At 41.1% G+C, this 18,578-nt stretch overlaps 1 protein-coding gene across 1 annotated transcript in view; it reads left to right on the forward strand.

The window, feature by feature from the left end:
• Positions 1 to 10,663: 10,663 nt before the first annotated feature.
• The window catches only part of LOC308575594 (vomeronasal type-2 receptor 26-like), a gene marked incomplete at both ends in the record, with an annotated part of 167,575 nt that continues 159,660 nt past the window's right edge, over positions 10,664 to 18,578 (forward strand). Inside the window, 3 exons of the mRNA XM_081174345.1 lie at positions 10,664 to 10,782; positions 16,261 to 16,552; positions 16,818 to 17,198. Of these exons, the coding sequence (XP_081030471.1) occupies positions 10,664 to 10,782; positions 16,261 to 16,552; positions 16,818 to 17,198 (792 nt within the window). The remainder of the gene's footprint in view (positions 10,783 to 16,260; positions 16,553 to 16,817; positions 17,199 to 18,578) is intronic.

The raw sequence follows: 18,578 nt of genomic DNA on the forward strand, positions 1-18,578 counted from the left end.
GTTGGATTTCATTCATTTTGGCAATGTCCATAGATGTATTATCGCCCAGGTACTCAATGGAATCAGTTGAAGGGTGCAGCGTGCTAACGTTAGTGATCAGTACTCCTTTTTTTGGCGAATCTACCTTGAGGTGTTCTATTTGACTGATACCAAGTTCATCCTCATCCAGGTATCTCATGCTGGTCCAAGAGCGCGTTGTGGTTGTCATAGGGATGGTTTCCTTCTTAGATGGTAGGTTGTTGCTATCCCTTACGCACTGTGTTAGATCTGTTGTTTTCAGGTTTATCTCTGCAACTGCAGAGGTAATATGAGGGTAGTCTTTCGTGGTTGCCATAGGGATGGTTTCCTTCTTAGATGGTAGATTGTTGCTATCCCTTACGCACTGTGTTAGATCTGTTGTTTTCAGGTTTATCTCTGCAACTGCAGAGGTAATATGAGGGTAGTCTTTCGTGGTTGCCATAGGGATGGTTTCCTTCTTAGATGGTAGATTGTTGCTGTCCCTTACGCACTGTGTTAGATCTGTTGTTAACAGGTTTATCTCCGCAGTTGTAGAGGTATTATAAAAGTAATCTTTCATGAGGTCTGTCTTGGCTTTTACAGAGAGGTTCTCTTTCTTCAATTGGTCCGTTGCCAGTTCTTTCTCTCTTACTTTTTCCTGAGCATTCATCTCTGTTAACTTATTTCTAAGGGTCTCCAATCTTCTCAAGATCTCAGATTGGGCAAAGAAAGGCAACAATCCAAACTGGTTTATTAATGCCTTTTCTTCTGGGTAGAAGTTATCCATCCCCTCATTAGGCAATCTCATCTCCTGTCTTGGTTTCAAGGGCCCTTGCTCAGTATGTTCCAGTTTGTCTTTTGAGTGTCCTCTCTCCTCCTTTGGTTTACAAGTAAATCTTATCTCAGCTGTCGTAAACTCATCAGGGAACAATTTCAAACATGTGCTGTTTTCGAAGAATCTTGTTACCGTTATCCTTTTCTTTGACAGCAGATGTCTTGATCTATATATATATTTAGCCAAGTTTTGATCTTTGAAGGAGGCAATCACTCGCAGAGAATATCCATTGTAGAATATGAAATCAACTGAGGTAATGTCATTTAATTTTATCTTCCCTGGTAGCATATCATCTAAAATATTCACAAAATGCACCGAGCGTTCTTCCTGTGTAAGGAAGCCCTTTGGCTTCGGGTAGTTAAGAAAAGCTAACTTCCTATCTGCCAACATCAGTTTCCATCCTTTATCCTGGGGCAAGTCTTGCCCTGCTACTGGCTCATCTTGAAATCTGCCATAATCAATAGTATGGGGTGAGTCTTCTTTAATATTTATGGATCCTTGGGGTTTCAGCATAGGGCACCCGGGTAGTGATTCCGTTTCCTCACTTGTTTTATTAGGCAGCAATGATGTTTCTTTCAAAGACTTCAGCTGGATCTTTTTTCCTGGATCCACACTGTTGTTCTCTCTGCTGCCATGTGTAGCAGGTTTATTGGAGTTTGTTTTTGATTTTGTTGGAATCAGCTTATATAGTCTTTTCCAGCATACTTTGCATGCACGTCGGTTTGTAACAGATTTCCTTGCAGTTTTTATGTTCTTACTTTTCTTTTTAGTTTCAGCTTTCTTCTTATGGGATCTCTTACTAATGCCTCGCTTCTTTTGATTTACTTCGATAGGAAATTCAGTTTTAGGGACAGATACATACAGCCCTATGTCCTTTCCTTGGTGTAAATGATTTTCCGCTGCTGATCCTTGTGTGCACTTGCTGGTTGCTGGTTGCTTTGTATATTCTGGCTCTTGAGGAGTGGTTTGTAGATCAACACCATGAGGTTCTGAGCCTTTAGTTTGGAGGGGATAATTTTCCACTAATGTCAGGAGCAGCCCATTTGTTATTGTTAAGTATTTTTTCATAGCTGCCAGATCCAGATTTATAGAGAGCAGCCAGTCTTGAGGATAGCAGTCATTATTTTCCGTCTGGGAGCCCATAGATGAAGTCTGGGGTTTCTGGGAGTTTCGGGTTTCTTCCTGTAACTCTGTAGATAATATCTCAGCCAAGACTATTTCATGGGCCAGGCTCATCGTATTTCTATTTTGGTTGTTATTCTCTGTGTCCTGTATTCCTCTAGAGAAGGTTGAGTGATCTTGAGCAGCAGAGGGAAAAAGAAGAGCCTCATCCTGCTTCAACTCAGCCATCTCAGCCATCTTTTGCTCATTTCCATTTCCATTTCCATTCTCGTTGTCCCTTGTGTGTAAAAAGTATTGCGTGATTTTACTCTGTTTCTCATAGCACTCCTGGAACAATGGACTTGTCACTATCCCCAGGTCCCTACGTTTCTTTCTAGTAAGTACCATTTGTAAATCTTTGTCCACCCAGCTATGGGCTAAAGTCCAAAATGAGGCAAGATTTGGGATAGCTGTTTATGATTTGTAATTTGATAGCTTATAGTTCAGAGCGTAGCACGGAGTTGGCAATAAATCAGCTGTCACCCGTTTTCCTTATTGTCGGCATCGCGGGGAGCAAACCCTCCGGACATCAAGATAACAAGGTAACAAGGTAGCAAAGGAGCTCTTTTTTAAAAAGCAACAGGCTAAAAAGACTATTAACCTACTTAAGAACTCTGGAGGAGTTAAAATATATTATAAAGGGAGTTTCAAAGGTTGGCTCAATGTCGAGCCTGTTTAAAAAGCAGATTTAGAACTTGCCTCAGATAACCTCCAGAACTCTGCAGCTAGTTCGGCGGCCATCTTCCATGACTCAAGAAGAAGACAGGTGAGACTTTCAGGCTGGCCAATGAATAGCAAAACACAAAGAAAGGAGAGAAGGAGGGAGAGAAGGAGAAGGTAGGTGAGGCTCCGGTTGTTGGCTTTGACTATGGGAGTGTCCCTGTGCATAATGAAGATTCCCAGCACCAAAGCTGTGATGAAAGACAAGGAAAGAGCAGAACCGGTCAAAGTGATTCCCAAAGGTTCTTCATACGTCAGGAAGGTTATATATTTTGGAATACATGAATCCTGGTCGTCATTTGGAAACTGATCTTCTGGACACTGGAAACAGTTCTCCATATCTAGAAAAGAAAACATCAGCTTTGAAATAATCAAATCTAAATATGAGAAAGACCTGGATGAATGTTGTCAGGTGAAAAATTGAAATATAAATATTTACAAGATGTTGTTCTCACAGATGAGCAACCCAGCAGCACTGGGTCCTCAGTTCTGTCAATGAATATCTCTTTCCCTACTACTTATTGTTGGGGTGGCGTGGAACAAACGGCTTCTCCTCTTGGTCTGGGGAAGGGCAGCCTTGCCGTCTCCACTGACTGCTGAAGGATCAGCTGCAGGGACCACTGTTAACCCTTTCCCTGTCAGCAAGAACATTCTGCACCAACTGTACAAAGGCAGTTGACAGCACCAATTGTCAATTTCTTTTGTACTGCATAGAGGCAAAAAAGCACACTTTGGCCCAATCAATCGCATAGATGATTTTGAGCTGCTGGGTCTGGGATGAGTACATGTTGCTTCCTGTTCTTTTGCATTTCACCTCAAGAGGCAAGAGACTGAAAGGTGGTGCATAAGTCTTTAAAATGAGTGAATGAGTTTGGTCTGTGTCACTTTGACATTACCTTTTGAAAATTGTGGCATTCCATTGTTGATATTTTATTGTTAGATTGCTTTAAGCTGTTTTACAGGAAGCAATTCATGAATGGAATTTATGTATCATGTGTGGTGTCTTCAAGGTACAAAGATTCAGGATGTGGCAGAGAAATTGCCAGGTCTTATAAAGCCCACTCACCACAACCCTTTCCTTCTGATCCATGTGGGTACTAACCATACTGCTGCAACAACCTTGTATAGCAAGGGGCTGTGTGACTTGGGGCAGGAAGCTGGAGGGCCTTGAGACACAGGTGGCCTTTTCATAACTCCTTCCTGTTGAAGGTCATGGCCCAGGAAGAGAGAGGGAAATACTGGAGGTAAACAACTGGCTGTGCAGGTGGCGTCATCAGGGAGGGTTTGGCTTCTTGGACTGGGCTATGTTGACTACATGTCAGTTTCTCAGACTGCATCTTCATTCATATCAGCAGCTACCACCACTGTAGAACTGTGAACCACTCTTTTGACACAAGGGAAATGACTCTCTCTATATCCTGATGTCAATATCCCTGATAAACTGTGTGCATGATATTTCTTACCCTTCTGTTTTGAGATCTTCCCTTCCGGACATGGAATGCAATCATAGCAGCAAAATGGCTTCCCTTCCTTCTTGGCCTTCTGATATCCCGGGTGACAATTGTCATTGCACACAGAAAGGGGCTGTGCCTGTCCATACATGAAAGAAAAGAATGTTTTAATTTTTGCAAGTTTGTACCTCAAGGGTTATTTTGAATCACGGAGGATTTTGTTTCATTTTGCAATCTGGAGCAAGCCTCCCTTTCCTGTACCTGCAGGATTATACCTGAATCAGATAATTTCTTGATCCTCCCCCCCTCCCCCCTCCCTCCCTCCCTCTCTTTCTTTCTTTCTTTCTTTCATCAATTTCTACCTGCTTGACATGCTTGCTTAAAACATTTGACCAAAACAATTCAATCCAAGGTTCCCAGAGTGACCTGTGAACCACAGAATGTTTGACTATAGCACCACCTGAATGGCCTTTACCTGATTAAAGCTCTTGGGCCACACAATAGCATTCTCAGAAATGGTGAACGTTTCTTCCCGTGGTGCCATGGGATCTATCTTTCCAACTCTGGCTCTCAGGAAGGACTGGTTTGGGAATGTCACCCAGTTGGTGATATCAAATCCTGTTTCTAACTCTCCATTTTTATTGAAGGAAATTGATTCACCAGAACTGCTATTATATGAGGTTCTTCTCAGAAAATGGTTGAGCTAAATTTTGGAAGGAAATATAAGAACAAGAAGATTGGGGTGTTAAAGGATATGGGTAATGAATCTGTATTTTGGTGGAATCTCAGATATACCAGAGGATGATCGGCAAAGCCTAGCATCATGCTCTCACACTGACCAACCATGGAAATCCTGGGAGGAAAAATATTGTCCTCAGTGTGGTTCTCAACAGTTAGTATTCAGAGGCATACGGACTCCAACTATGGTGGTAGAACATAGCCTTTATATCTAGCAGCATCTGGTAGCTCTTGAGTTCAACTTGCTCCTCAGGATTCAACTCATATGTACACATCCATCTCTAGGTCCTACTTAAAAGCATGGGTGCGCTATAAACAATCCCTACATAGGGAAAGACAAACTCGGTGATAGAGCGTGTGCTTTGCATGCAGCGCATCCCAGGTCCAGTCTCTGACATCTCCAGGTAGGTCTGGCAAAGTCCCAAGGAGCTGCCAGCCAGTGTAAATAAGATTGAGCTAGACAGACCGATGGTCTGATTCAATATAATTGGCCTTCCTCTGTTTATTCATGTTTCCTAGATAAACTTAACAAAATGGAATCTATGACAGGACTAAGAGCAAAACTGTGTGATGATACTTGGAGTTGACAGAAAAGTTGGAGGACAGGAAGCCAGGATTAGCCTAAATCCTTTCTTCCTGTGTGACACTTCTAATGAAAGTTATTACATAGACACACACCCATGCACACACACTGGCTTCCATCGATATGAAAAAATGATCAAATTCCCTCTGAACCACTGCTAAAATCCTAGCAACTATTATTTACAGTTTTTAAAAGGAACGCAATGCCAAGTCATGCATTCAATTTCTTAAGGGATTTGGCTTTTAGATGCAAAATAGCCTTGATAGACAGCTTTATACACTGTCTGGATTCCACTTTTTGTTCTCCCAGATATGGTGGTGTTTCCTGCATAAGTTTCCTCAAGACATTACCTTCCATAACTGTTGACTCAGAAGCTTCATTCTTCCCTCATCCATCAATGCTCTGTGCTTGAACCTCGATGAATGCATGGCATGCAATGCATGTGCCACAGCAAAGACAGCAGTGTAAACACTGTAGCTGTGGCCTGTCATGCTCATTTCAAAAACAGAGGCAGGCAGAGTCTCCAGCTTCTCCTTCCCACTGCAGATCTCACCATCCTGCCTGTTGTCCATAGGTCTCGGTAAAAAACATTCAAATGCTTCTTCCCAAAATACCTTGATAAAGTCATATTCTTTGTCTGAAGTAGGGTTTCTCATCTGGAGAAATTTCTGGAAAGCTGACACTTCCTTTGAGTGGACAGCAAAGACTATTGAACCATGGAATAAGTCTATGTCGCAAGTCCTTTGGAATGGAACTGATGTGAAATCCATCTGAGTTGTCATAATCCAGACTTTATCTTTTCCTTTTAGTGATGTGTCCTCAAGTTGTGAATACTCGTGAAACATTCTCAAAATTATAATGGTATCAATTTCCCCCTGGATGATCACCGCATCAGCAGTGCTTCTCTTGACAATATTGCTTGTTTCCATCCCTTCTGACACTATGACAGCAATGTCATTGGAGTTAGTCATTACTGGGAATCTTTCAATGAAATCAAAGCAAATCCCTCTCTTGACAAACTGGGGAAGTATGTTGCTTACAAATGTCTCTCCATTGGCATCGCTCACAGACAGCACCCCAACCCACGTCCACCTGAAATGCAGCAGTAATTGGAGAATCCCTTTATACTGATGAGCCACATCTGGGAACATCTGGTGGTGGAAAACGGTCTGGGTTGTCTGCTTGGTCACTGGAGCAGAACCATATATGAGCTGAAGAAATGAAAGGAGGACAAAAGAGCAGGAAATTTCCAAAATTAAAGGGGGAGGGATAATTCTGTGTCGTTTCATTCTGTTGAAGTTGTATGCCAAACATTAAAGAAGATTTAACCTTGATTAAGAAGTCTGCAGGGACGCGGGTGGCACTGTGGGTAAAACCTCAGCGCCTAGGGCTTGCCGATCGCATGGTCGGCGGTTCGAATCCCTGCGGCGGGGTGAGCTCCCGTCTTTCGGTCCCAGCTCCTGCCCACCTAGCAGTTCGAAAGCACCCTTAAGTGCAAGTAGATAAATAGGTACCGCTTTATAGCGGGAAGGTAAACGGCGTTTCCGTGTGCTGCGCTGGTGCTGGTTCGCCAGAGCAGCTTCGTCATGCTGGCCACGTGACCCGGAAGTGTCTCCGGACAGCGCTGGCTCCCGGCCTCTAGAGTGAGATGAGCGCACAACCCTAGAGTCGGACACGACTGGCCCGTACGGACAGGGGTACCTTTACCTTTACCTTTTTAAGAAGTCTGCATTTATTGAATGCTGCTGAGAATTTCATGTGTTTGTGAGGTACAAAGAGGCTGAGCATTCATATACACCAGGATTAGGACACCTCAGACCCTACTTTGGACAGTGTGACCTGCCAATGCTCTCAAGCTAGCCCTGGAACAACCACCCCACTAGCTCTGCTACACACCTTCAACAGAGGTCTGGAAGGAAGATTCAGAGGGGTGCCTGTAAAAAGACTTATCCTACTGTACAAAGGTAACATTTACATTCATTGCACTACCACTTTTGCCTCTCACCTCAACCATCAATTGCAGAGCTCTCAAAAGGTTGCTCAGGAGGGAATGTGGTCCTTGGGCTGGAAAATCTTCCCCATTTCTGCTATGCTTCCCCAGCTATGCTTAGAGAGAGTAGGGTCTGACTTGATTTCATTTCCAAGCAAGGAGGAACATGGCCAAGGACTCAGGATATTTGAATACTTTAATTGCTTCTACTTGGTAAAATGAGGGTCATTTTTTTTTTTTTTTGCAAGCTTGTCTTGTTTAACTATCATTTCTATGCTATAAATGGTTCTATTTGCTTCTTTTAAAGCCTTCACATACCTGTGGTTTATTTACTTTGGCTTTATTTTATGTCTGGATTTGTCTGACAATGATAAATAAGTGTATATATGTTATGTATAATATCATCAGATCTTGTGTGAAAACATTGCAGTTTGCAGAATCACTTAATTTTTTAAAAAAAAATTAATAAAACTATTCTTAAAAATTTGTTCTCTCATTCTTGCCTTTACTCTCCCATTCTGAAAAAGTGTTGAAGGATACCTTCCTCAAAAACATCAGACCTTCATTTCCCCTGTGAACTTCACCTTCATAATATGAAGGTGTACAAGATAAGCAAAGAGAACTTTGTACTTCTTTGTACATTAACAAACATTGCTGCTTATTGACTGTTTTTCCCTGGAGAAAACCTACAGTTCCTTCCATATCCCTCCTCTGAGTTTGAAATATACAAGGCAAAGAGGAAATGTAAGTCCTTAAGACAGGTTTCTTGGGACTGACATATATAGCTAACTTATAAGTTAAGTAGTGGAGCTTTCCCAGGAGGAGTGGACCTCTTCAGACTCAATGTCTGTGAGAACATCAGGCTGATCCTTTCCCCTTTTACACTGAAATATTTAACCCCAACCCCTACAGATGGCTCAACACATTAAAGCACTCTGTATTCTGAAGACAAGGATATATTCAGTACTTAACTTTTCTGAATGTACAAACTGACCTTGGAAACAGCCTAAAAATCTTCAAATCACCAAAACACAAGTGAAGTGAAAATTACTCCCATGCTCTGGTGTATGCCATACCTGTGGGATTTTGTAGATGCACAGGATGTCTGCTATGTGGAGACAAACTTCAGAGGTGGGCCCCCCAATGACAGCTACTGGATTGTTGACATTATCACATTTGTAGTTAGGGATGAATCTGCCCTGGGTGGAGAAGAGCTCCAGTGAGGCCTGATAGGTCCATCTTGGATTGAAATAACTATTGTAGATATGGAAGCCCAGGGTGATATTAGGCAAAATCTTGGGATTTTCATTGATCTCCTCTACAGCAAATATCAGTGCCAGGACATGCTGGTAGATCTGTAGCATGACCCTGAAATGAGAGGATTGGAGGATTCACAAATTGTTTCCATCCCAAGGATGAAGAAATGTTGTCATGCAGAGTTTGCCTTTTGTCATATGGGCTCAGTCACCCAATACTATTTTGAGAGAAGTTGGTAAGTACTAGGATGCAAATTTCTCATTGGAAGTTTTTTCGCATATTTGGGAGATTTGAATTTCTTAGTGTTGGTTTTCAGAATGGCATCCAGGATTTGACATTGTCTCATTTCTAAAAACATATACATGCCGACAAATTGCACCTTATAAAATGAGAGTGAACAAAATCCCTGAACAATCAAAAATAGTTAAAAACGGACCATTTTTATCCATAACTCACCTTCCTTTTAAGAACTGTGGTCTAGTTTTCATGGCTACAGTAATGAACTTTGCTCTATCTTATTTCTTTGTAAACCACTTAGAGGGTCTATTCTCTATATATAATTCTTCTGTGATGTTAGGATGGAGGGTGCCATTAAAATCAAAATACAAAAATTTTTTGAGCTTCCCAAGAATAGAGGAAGCTCTGAGGAGATTAATTGGGAATTCATGTCCTTATTTTTATTGGGAGAGGAGTTAAACATCATGAGAGAACATGGGCTAATGTTCTTAGAAAAGAAATTGAGTTTTATGACTCAAGAATTTAGCTAGTTTACTAGTAAGGGTAGCATCCACCCTTTTTAAATATTTGTGCTTCCAAATATCAATGATCATTTTGGAATGTGGCAATTTATAATCTGTAGAAGCTGGTTGTTGGATAGCAAACTATTTTTAAGGCAAATTTAGTGTGTTGAATGCAAATTATTTCAACATTTTGTGTCCAAGATAATCAGAGGCAAGTGGAAGTTAAGATCACCAGAGAAGGTCCCTGCAACACCATTAGTTGAATCACTCCTTTGATGGTAATCCCAGTTTGTAGGGGCTCTAACCTAAGATCCATCTTTTCCAGAGCTCAGTCACATAGTGACCAACCAGATACTCATGGAAGGCCCACAAAACTCCATGGGATTCATAGGACAGGCTATTTAATATATCAGGCAAACCAAGCTTTGGAGAGCCATAGTCCCATTTGCAAACTTGAAACACATACCAAACACATAGGGCAACCTTCTCTATCGGCTATAATACAAGACATCTTTCAAGATTAATTTCAGTGGATCAAGGGGGGGAACCCTGTGGGCACCAGGGAAGATCTCTGGGGGTGCATGCATACCCCACAGGTGCCACGTTGGTGATCCGTATAATGGAAAGTTTGAAAATCTTACAAAGTTCCATCAAAGAGGTCCATTGAGGGACATTCTATGAACGTTATTGGAGTGGAAAATATGTACATCATAGACACGATGCCAGCAATGGTGAGATCTCCTGGATGGTGGAACTTATGAAGAATAGGAAGAGGGTCACTGATGCCGCATTTGACATTTGGAATCTTGCACACTACCTGAGGCAAAAACACTAGTACTAATACTACAGATGCCACCAACTTGCAAGAAATAAATTCTTCTCCACACCCATTCATACTCATTATCTTCAAACATGGCTTGAATGGAGACACAGTAGGTCGATGCACAGCTCAAACTGCACAATATAAAGTATCAATGAGCAAACTGACAAGAGCCCTGACTGTCTCTAGCCCCAGCATGGAATGATACAAGGTTTATTAACAGCATACTTCCTTCTTCTGTGCATGGTTTTGCTGATGATTAGTACTGAAGCTCCTTTGGGACTTTGTGGAAAAGTAGGAGTCATCATGTTTAATTTGATAGTTAGGAAGCACAATAATTGCCTATTTAGAATCACAGATTCTGTGAGACAATGCGGACAACATGTTTATCTGATCTCGGCAGGTCTTCTGTGGTCTTCATCACGTGGACAGCAAGAGAGGCATCAGCTTGTAATAACCAAGAGCAACTGAAAAGCCCCCCAGAAAACAAGTGAGCCTGGAATAAGACTAATCAACCACAAATGACTTGTTTTCAAAGTCTACATAAAAGGTCTCATATTTAGAAGGTTTTAAAGAAAGAAATACTTTTGGAAATCCAGATGAAAACTTCAGTGGCCATTGAGTAAACAGTATGGTTAGATAAGAGTTGAACATATTAGGAAGAAACGCACAGAGTTGCATCCAAAGTTAGTAATGCTTAGAGCAGACCCATTTAAATTAATGGAATAACTAATTTAGGTCCATGAATTCAATGGGTCTACTCTGAGTATGACTAATGTTGGATACAACCCATAGTATCAGGCACCAGTAACATGTAGTCAATTCACTAGATTTGCAGTCTGGAGAATGATCAAGATGTGCATCTACTGAGCATACCGATAGATCCACCATCCTGCTGAATCACGCAACGAGAGCATTAATTGTTGGCTTTGACGATGGGAGTGTCCCGGTGCTTAATGAAGGTGCAAAGCACCAAAGCTGTGATGAAGGAAAACGAAAGAGCCAAAGTGGCCAGACTGATCCCCAAAGGCTCTGTATAAGACAAGAAACTGATGCATTTTGGAATGCACGAATCCTGTTCTAGGTTTGGATAATGATCTTGTGGACATGGAAAGCAGTCGTCCATATCTGAAAAAGAAACGTTTGGTTTCTGTACATGACAGCGTTATGTGCATTGCACTAAAATTATCAAGACCAGCATTACAACAATATGAATGAGACTTTACAGTATTAGTATTAGTATTAACCACAGGTGGTTAGACTGGATGGCTCTTGGGAGTTGAGTTTGGGAGCAGGAAAGAGGATTCTCAGCATTGTGCCCTAATACAGTATTGTGCTCCCTAACTGGGGCTGGCTGTCCTAGGTATTTGGGAAAGAGCTATTGCTATTCAAGACACTATTTTATCTGGACCTGACTGTCAGGGGCGAAAACCCAGAATTAAATATAAATTACTAACGGATTCCAAAGAAAGAGGGGGATTCTCTCTGCCAGATTTAAAAATTTATTTTGAAGCTGCTGCACTTTGTTGGATTAAAGACTGGATAAAATTAGACTTGGAGGGATTCGATAATGTGTTTGGTTGGCATGCATATTTGTGGTATGATAAGGTAAAAGCCTATAAAGCATTTAAAAAGCATATAATTAGGAAATTATTATATAATGTTTGGATAAAATACAAAGACCTTTTAGAAAGAAAGATGCCCGGATGGCTTTCACCAATGGAGGCAAAGGCCCAGAAAAAATTAAATATGGATACCAAATGGTTGAGATATTATGATTTATTAATAGTGGAGGAGGAAGGTTATAAATTAAAACCATTTGAGCAAATAAAAGATAAGCTAAATTGGCTACATTACCACCAGATTAATGAATTGTATAAACTGGATAAGAGAAATGGTTTTGCCTTGGAAAAATCCAAGTTGGAGGCGGAGTTGTGGGATACTAAAGGTAAAAAATTATCTAAAATGTACAAGCTTTTGCTGGAGTGGCATACGAAAGATGAACAAGTTAAATCTGTGATGATAGATTGGGCAAGAGATTTAGGACATAATACAATGTTTGAAGACTGGGAAAGATTGTAGAAGAAAGGGGTCAAGTTCACTGCATGTACTTTGTTAAAGGAAAATATTATGAAGATGATGTATAGATGGTATTTGACTCCTGTAAAATTAGCAAAGATGTATCACAATTGTGATAATATATGTTGGAAATGTAGAATCATAGAATCATAGAATCATAGAATCATAGAATCCTAGAGTTGGAAGAGCCCACAAGGGCCATCGAGTCCAACCCCCTGCCAAGCAGGAAACACCATCAGAGCACTCCTGACATATGGTTGTCAAGCCTCTGCTTAAAGACCTCCAAAGAAGGAGACTCCACCACACTCCTTGGCAGCAAATTCCACTGTCGAACAGCTCTTACTGTCAGGAAGTTCTTCCTAATGTTGAGGTGGAATCTTCTTTCTTGTAGTTTGGATCCATTGCTCCGTGTCCGCTTCTCTGGAGCAGCAGAAAACAACCTTTCTCCCTCCTCTATGTGACATCCTTTTATATATTTGAACATGGCTATCATATCACCCCTTAACCTCCTCTTCTCCAGGCTAAACATGCCCAGCTCCCTTAGCCGTTCCTCATAAGGCATCGTTTCCAGGCCTTTGACCATTTTGGTTGTAAAGAGAAGGAAGGAACATTCTTTCATATGTGGTGGACCTGTCCCAAGGTGAAAGACTTCTGGGAAAAGATTTATAATGAATTGAAAAAAATGTTGAAATATACATTTATAAAGAAACCAGAGGCCTTTCTTGTTGGAATAACAGGTTTGGAAATGCCCAAGAAAGATGTTAAACTATTTTTGTATGCCACAACTGTGGCTCGTATTTTGTTAGCTAAAAAGTGGAAAACCCAAGAAATACCAACAGTAGAAGAATGGCAGATGAAGATTATGGACTTTTTGGAGCTAGCCGACCTAACCGGAAGAGTCCGAGACCAGAAGGAGGAGGAATACCACGAGGAATGGAATAAATTTAATGATTATTTAGTTAAATGTGTTAAGCTAAACTAATCGGAAATAGCTTCCAGATATTTAATGGGCTTAGGATTGTATTTATGTTAACTGATAAAATAATGTGTTTAATACTATAAGGAGAAGATTTAAAGATGTTAATGTTCAATTTAAAGTGTATAAAAATTGGGTTTTGGAAAACCGTTATAAGGATTTGCAATGAAATTCAACTAAGGGGAAATGAGGAAGTCGCTTTACAAAGTTAATAACTGTTATTTTTAATAAGGTTATGATTTATGTTTGTTATTTTGTTGTTTTCTGTTTTTGTTTGTCGTTAATATTGTAAAAATCAATAAAATTTTTGAAAAATATATATATGGACCTGACTGTCAGATTGCATTTCTTGGTACGGAAAGTATTGATCTGATGTGTAGAGATATTTCCTATTCTAATTCATTCAAGAGGTTTCTGGGAGCTTCTCTGTGTGAAAGAAGCAAGCAGAAGATTTGTGATGTTTGGGTTATTCCTTCAGAGAAACTAAGTATAGCTGGCTTAGACTTGTTCTGTAATCTCTTCTGTCACCGTAATGCTGACTATAATAAGAGACCAGAAGGAGCCTGGGTTTCACTTTCTCTTTCTACCTTTTCAGGTGCAGTGTTCTGTATGTAGGGTTGAGGTTTAGTCTTATTATAATTTATTGTAAATTTAAATTAAGTCTGCTGCAACTGGAATTCTTATGGACTGCCCCAATCCTGAATGTATTGGATTTGTGACCATTATGCTCATTTGCCTTCAGTAGCAGTAAAGCTCTGCTGGATGGAATATTAATTGCCTCTGGTCTATTTTGGGGGAATCCTGCAATGTGTTTAAGTTTTTACTCTGCTAACTATACATTGAAGCTCTACTCTGGATCAATGTTGAGTAGAATTCCATGACATTCCCTTGCACATTGAAAACATTTTTCTGTACAGTGGATCACTTCTTCTTCTGGAACATCATTGAACGTCAGTGCTTCCACTCTATGGGCCAGTTAACCCATCGCTATTTCTACACCCATCCAGACCTTCCTGAGCCCAAAAGTTTTGCCTGATCCACAATGGAACAGAGAAGGTTCTTGTCAAGAGGGAGAAAACATGTTTTGTTCACTGCAGATGGTGTCACAAAGAGTGCAATGCTCCAGGGACTGTGAAACACACAATTATCTCAGTTCACTGTGATTCACTCTTCCTTTGGCAATATCCACATGGCATTTTGAAGTCCATAGACCATAAAGAAAATTCAGAATCCTTTTTAAAATGCAACCCCAGTGCCAACGAGAACTGTTCTACCTAGAGACCAGAGCTGGGGCAGCAATAGGTGCTAAAATCGTCTGACAGTGGATGGTGGTAATGAGCCTAGATAGAACATGGTGATTTAGAGTTAAGAGAAGAAGATTTTCATGACAAAATGTTAGTGTTGTTCTTGTTGCTGCTACTCATAGTGTTCCCTCTGTTTTTGGTACCTGCTGCCTTGTATTGTGTGACTGACCCCATTCACATCCAACACCAGTATTATCAGCCAGGGCACTTCATCATCGGTTGTATCACTTCACAGCTGCAAGCACCATCCTTCACTCCACTAAACTTCAAGGAGAACCCACGGGAAATGCTTGTTGAGGAATATGTGTAAGAACATGATTTTTTTATATATATATCTCTGAAGTGAGGGGGGAGCCCTAAGTTATAATAATCATCACAACCAGGTAACAAGGGCAACAGAAAGCCATCTGAACAGTGCTGGAAGGTTCCCAATGGGACTTGTGGGGCTGAAGGGAGTGGGGGGGGTGGGAGTGGATAGAGTCAGAGTAAATGACAAGCAGAACCACTCCCTGGACTGGCTGTAAGAAGAAAGGGGGGAGAAAATGGATTCAATTACCTTTTAAAGGCAACCCTATGTAATCCAAACCTTCTGAAACACAGGCATCCTTTTACAGATAGGTAGCCGTGTTGGTCTGCCATAGTCAAAATAAAAAAATTCCTTCCAGTAGCACCTTAAAGACCAACTAAGTTAGTTCTTGGTATGAGCTTTCGTGTGCATGCACACTTCTTCACTTGTATCTGAAGAAGTGTGCATGCACACGAAAGCTCATACCAAGAACTAACTTAGTTGGTCTTTAAGGTGCTACTGGAAGGAATTTTTTTATTTTGACAGGCATCCTTTGAAATTCATATTATTATTTTTCTTGTGAGAATGGAAATGCCATTGTACTTAGCATCCACTGACAACCTTCCCTGCCATAAATATCTCTAATCCACTCTTGAAACCATCCAGGTCCATTACCATCACTGCCTCCATAGTTTATGTATGTGCTGTGTGAAGAAACATCTTCTTTTGAATTTCCAACATCTTCAAAAATTCAGACTCATAAAGTGTCCCCAAATTCTTGTCTGTTGAGATAGAGGATATTCCCCCACCTACTTTCTCCACGCCAGATTCAAGACCTTCCAAGATCTTCAGTGCTTTTTACCTTTCCATGATAATAATGTATTTGATTTATCCTGTGTTCTACTTTTGAATTCTTACCTGATGCTCATCACAGTTTCAAATAGAAGCATATTCTTAAAAGTGGCAGTTGAAATGTTTAGGGGCATGGCTTCTTAGGAAAGTGTGTATGTGTGCTAGAAATATTATTGAGTTTAATAAAACTTGACCTCCTTCATTCTTAAATAACTTGTGGGATATATAAAGCTATGTCCTTATGCATTTTTGCTTCCCATTCTGTTTTTGGTGGAACTTGTGATTTGTTTCCTATAGCGACCTTGACATAGTCTTGCTGCAACAATTTCAGTTCTCTTTGCTTTCGACTACCTTTAGGGTACTTTTCTCCCCCTGGACTAAGTATACCTGTCTAGTGTGGATTATGCTGCACCAGATACTTCAGCAACAGCAGGTGAGTCCATCACATTCATCATCTTTCTCTTGTTTCAGCACAGTACCCAAAAACTACCAGCATGTCCTTTCCTTAGTCTTTGCTGTGAAGGAGGTCAATCAGAACCCCAAGATTTTACCCAATATCACTTTGGGGTTCCAGATCTATGACAGCTACCTCAATGCAAGGATGACTTATCAGAATACTTTGAATCTTCTGTTTCGCCAGAAGAGGACTGTCCCCAACTACAAGTGTGGTGTTGAGAAGAACCTGATTGCTGTCATTGGGGGCCTTGACCCTGAGACTTCTTTCCACATGGCCTCCATCTTGGGCCTTTATAAGATTCTCCAGGTAAGAAGAATGTGGATGGAATTAAGATTTCACAGCTATGGCATATGATTCAGACTTAATGTATAATCTCAGGGCAAAATCATTGCAGGAGATCTTGGAGTCCTTACCATACCCCAGTTGCAAAGGTGGTTCTGACCTGTCAAATGAACTACGGGAATAGCCCAGGTCTCTGTCTCTCCTGTTGCTGCAGCCTGATGTACTTAACAATATGTTTGATTATTCAAAGATACCTGGTGATTTAAAAGAACCCTCTTCTCTACTCTAGGTCACCTATTCTTCGTTTAATCCGGTGGTGAGTGACAAAGACCACATTTCTTCCTCATATCAAATGGCCCCCAGTGAAGCACATCAGTACACTGGGATTGTCCAGCTTCTTCTGTTTTTCCAGTGGAAGTGGGTTGGAATCCTTGTCACAGATGATGATCAAGGTGAAACATTTGTGAAAACGTTGACACACCAGCTGTCCCTAAATGACATGTGTATAGCTGTCGCTGAAAGAATGCCCAACCCCAATGACTTTCTTGATCCTTCTCAGATGTTTAATGACTTTCAGAATAAGGCCAGGTCCCTAAGCGAAACAAATGTAGTTGTATTTGTTGTAACTGCAGACACGAACACCAGGACATGTCTGCAGTGGTTGCTAATGGTAGGTGGGATGCTCAGTTTGAGGCCTATAAACAAGGTGTGGGTTTTCACCGCGGATTGGGATTTCTCTACAGAAACATTTCACAGAGATCTAGATATTCAAAACTTCCATGGTGCCTTATCCTTTGCCATTCATTCCAATGAGGCTGAGGGGTTCCACAATTTTCTCCTGAACCTCAATCCTCACTCTGATGCTGATGACTTTCTCAGGCTCTTCTGGGAACAAGCATTTGGCTGTAAGTTTCTAGATGTGGAATTGGACCAAAGCTGCACAGGTGAAGAGAAATTGGAGAGTCTTCCTGGGATTTTTTTTGAAATGCAAATGACTAGCCAAAGCTACAGCATCTACAATGCTGTCTATGCTGTGGCACATGCTTTGCATGCCATGTGTGTATCCAGAACAAAAAATGGACAGGGGATGCTTGGAAACTATGTGGGATCTCATGTACCACAGGTAAGGTCTAGCATGGAAAACAGATCAATTCTCAATTGAATAGGCTATCATTCCATGGCTGGAGAGTCCCCCCCCCCCATTATAGGCAGCAGCCAGGAAATGCCAGACTAATTCTCTATCTTCTGCTAGTGCTTTTAAATACTAAACTAGCATAAAGGTTCCTCTGGCAGTTGTTGAAATCCATCTGTGTCGAGAAACAATGGAGTGTGCCTCCAGGGTTATGTCAAACTGTGGCATTAGCAGCATTGCAGTCACCTCCACAGGGTGCAAGATTGGGCAGTGTGTCCGGAGGTCCTGGGCTGCTCCATCAACAAGACTCACCCTTGACCTCACTGATACTGATTTCCAGAGGAAAGCAGAGCAATATGGCACCAACTTGGCTGCACAAAATTCTGGAAGGAGACATTCAAGGTGCCACCCAACCATCTTATGGACTCTACCCTGGATTTTTGTAGGGTTTACTCCTTGGCCTTTTCTTCTCCCAAATATATGCATCCTGTTTACGGTCTTTTTGTGTTCTAGGATCTCCTTCAGCCTGTGGCAGCACTTTCTCAGTCTCTCATACATGAAGTTATGAGATAAATGGAAGTGTATGTCTGTCTGCGGGAATGTGAGAGTGTCAGTTTAAACTTCATAAACTTCTCTTTTATAGTAATTTGTGAAACCGGTGGTCATACTGTCTTCTTTGGTAGATTCATCAAGACAGTAGCTTTGTGAAGGTGTCTCTGCTGTTCCCTTTCCAAAGTCCCAGGAAGGAAAGAAAATGGGGTTATGGTGGCAACAACTTGCCATTGCTGGTGTTCTCCTTGAGAAACAAGTAAAAACCACATGGCTAATGAATTTCCCTTCACTAGCCAGAGAAGTTTCAAGAAATACTGTGAGTTTATCCCAGCATGAGAAAACAGAATCTTTGTTGTGTGTTCTCTG

This window comes from Podarcis bocagei (assembly GCF_964188305.1).
Source record: "Podarcis bocagei genome assembly, chromosome: 16".
In the NCBI taxonomy this organism is placed as follows: Eukaryota; Metazoa; Chordata; class Lepidosauria; order Squamata; family Lacertidae; genus Podarcis; species Podarcis bocagei.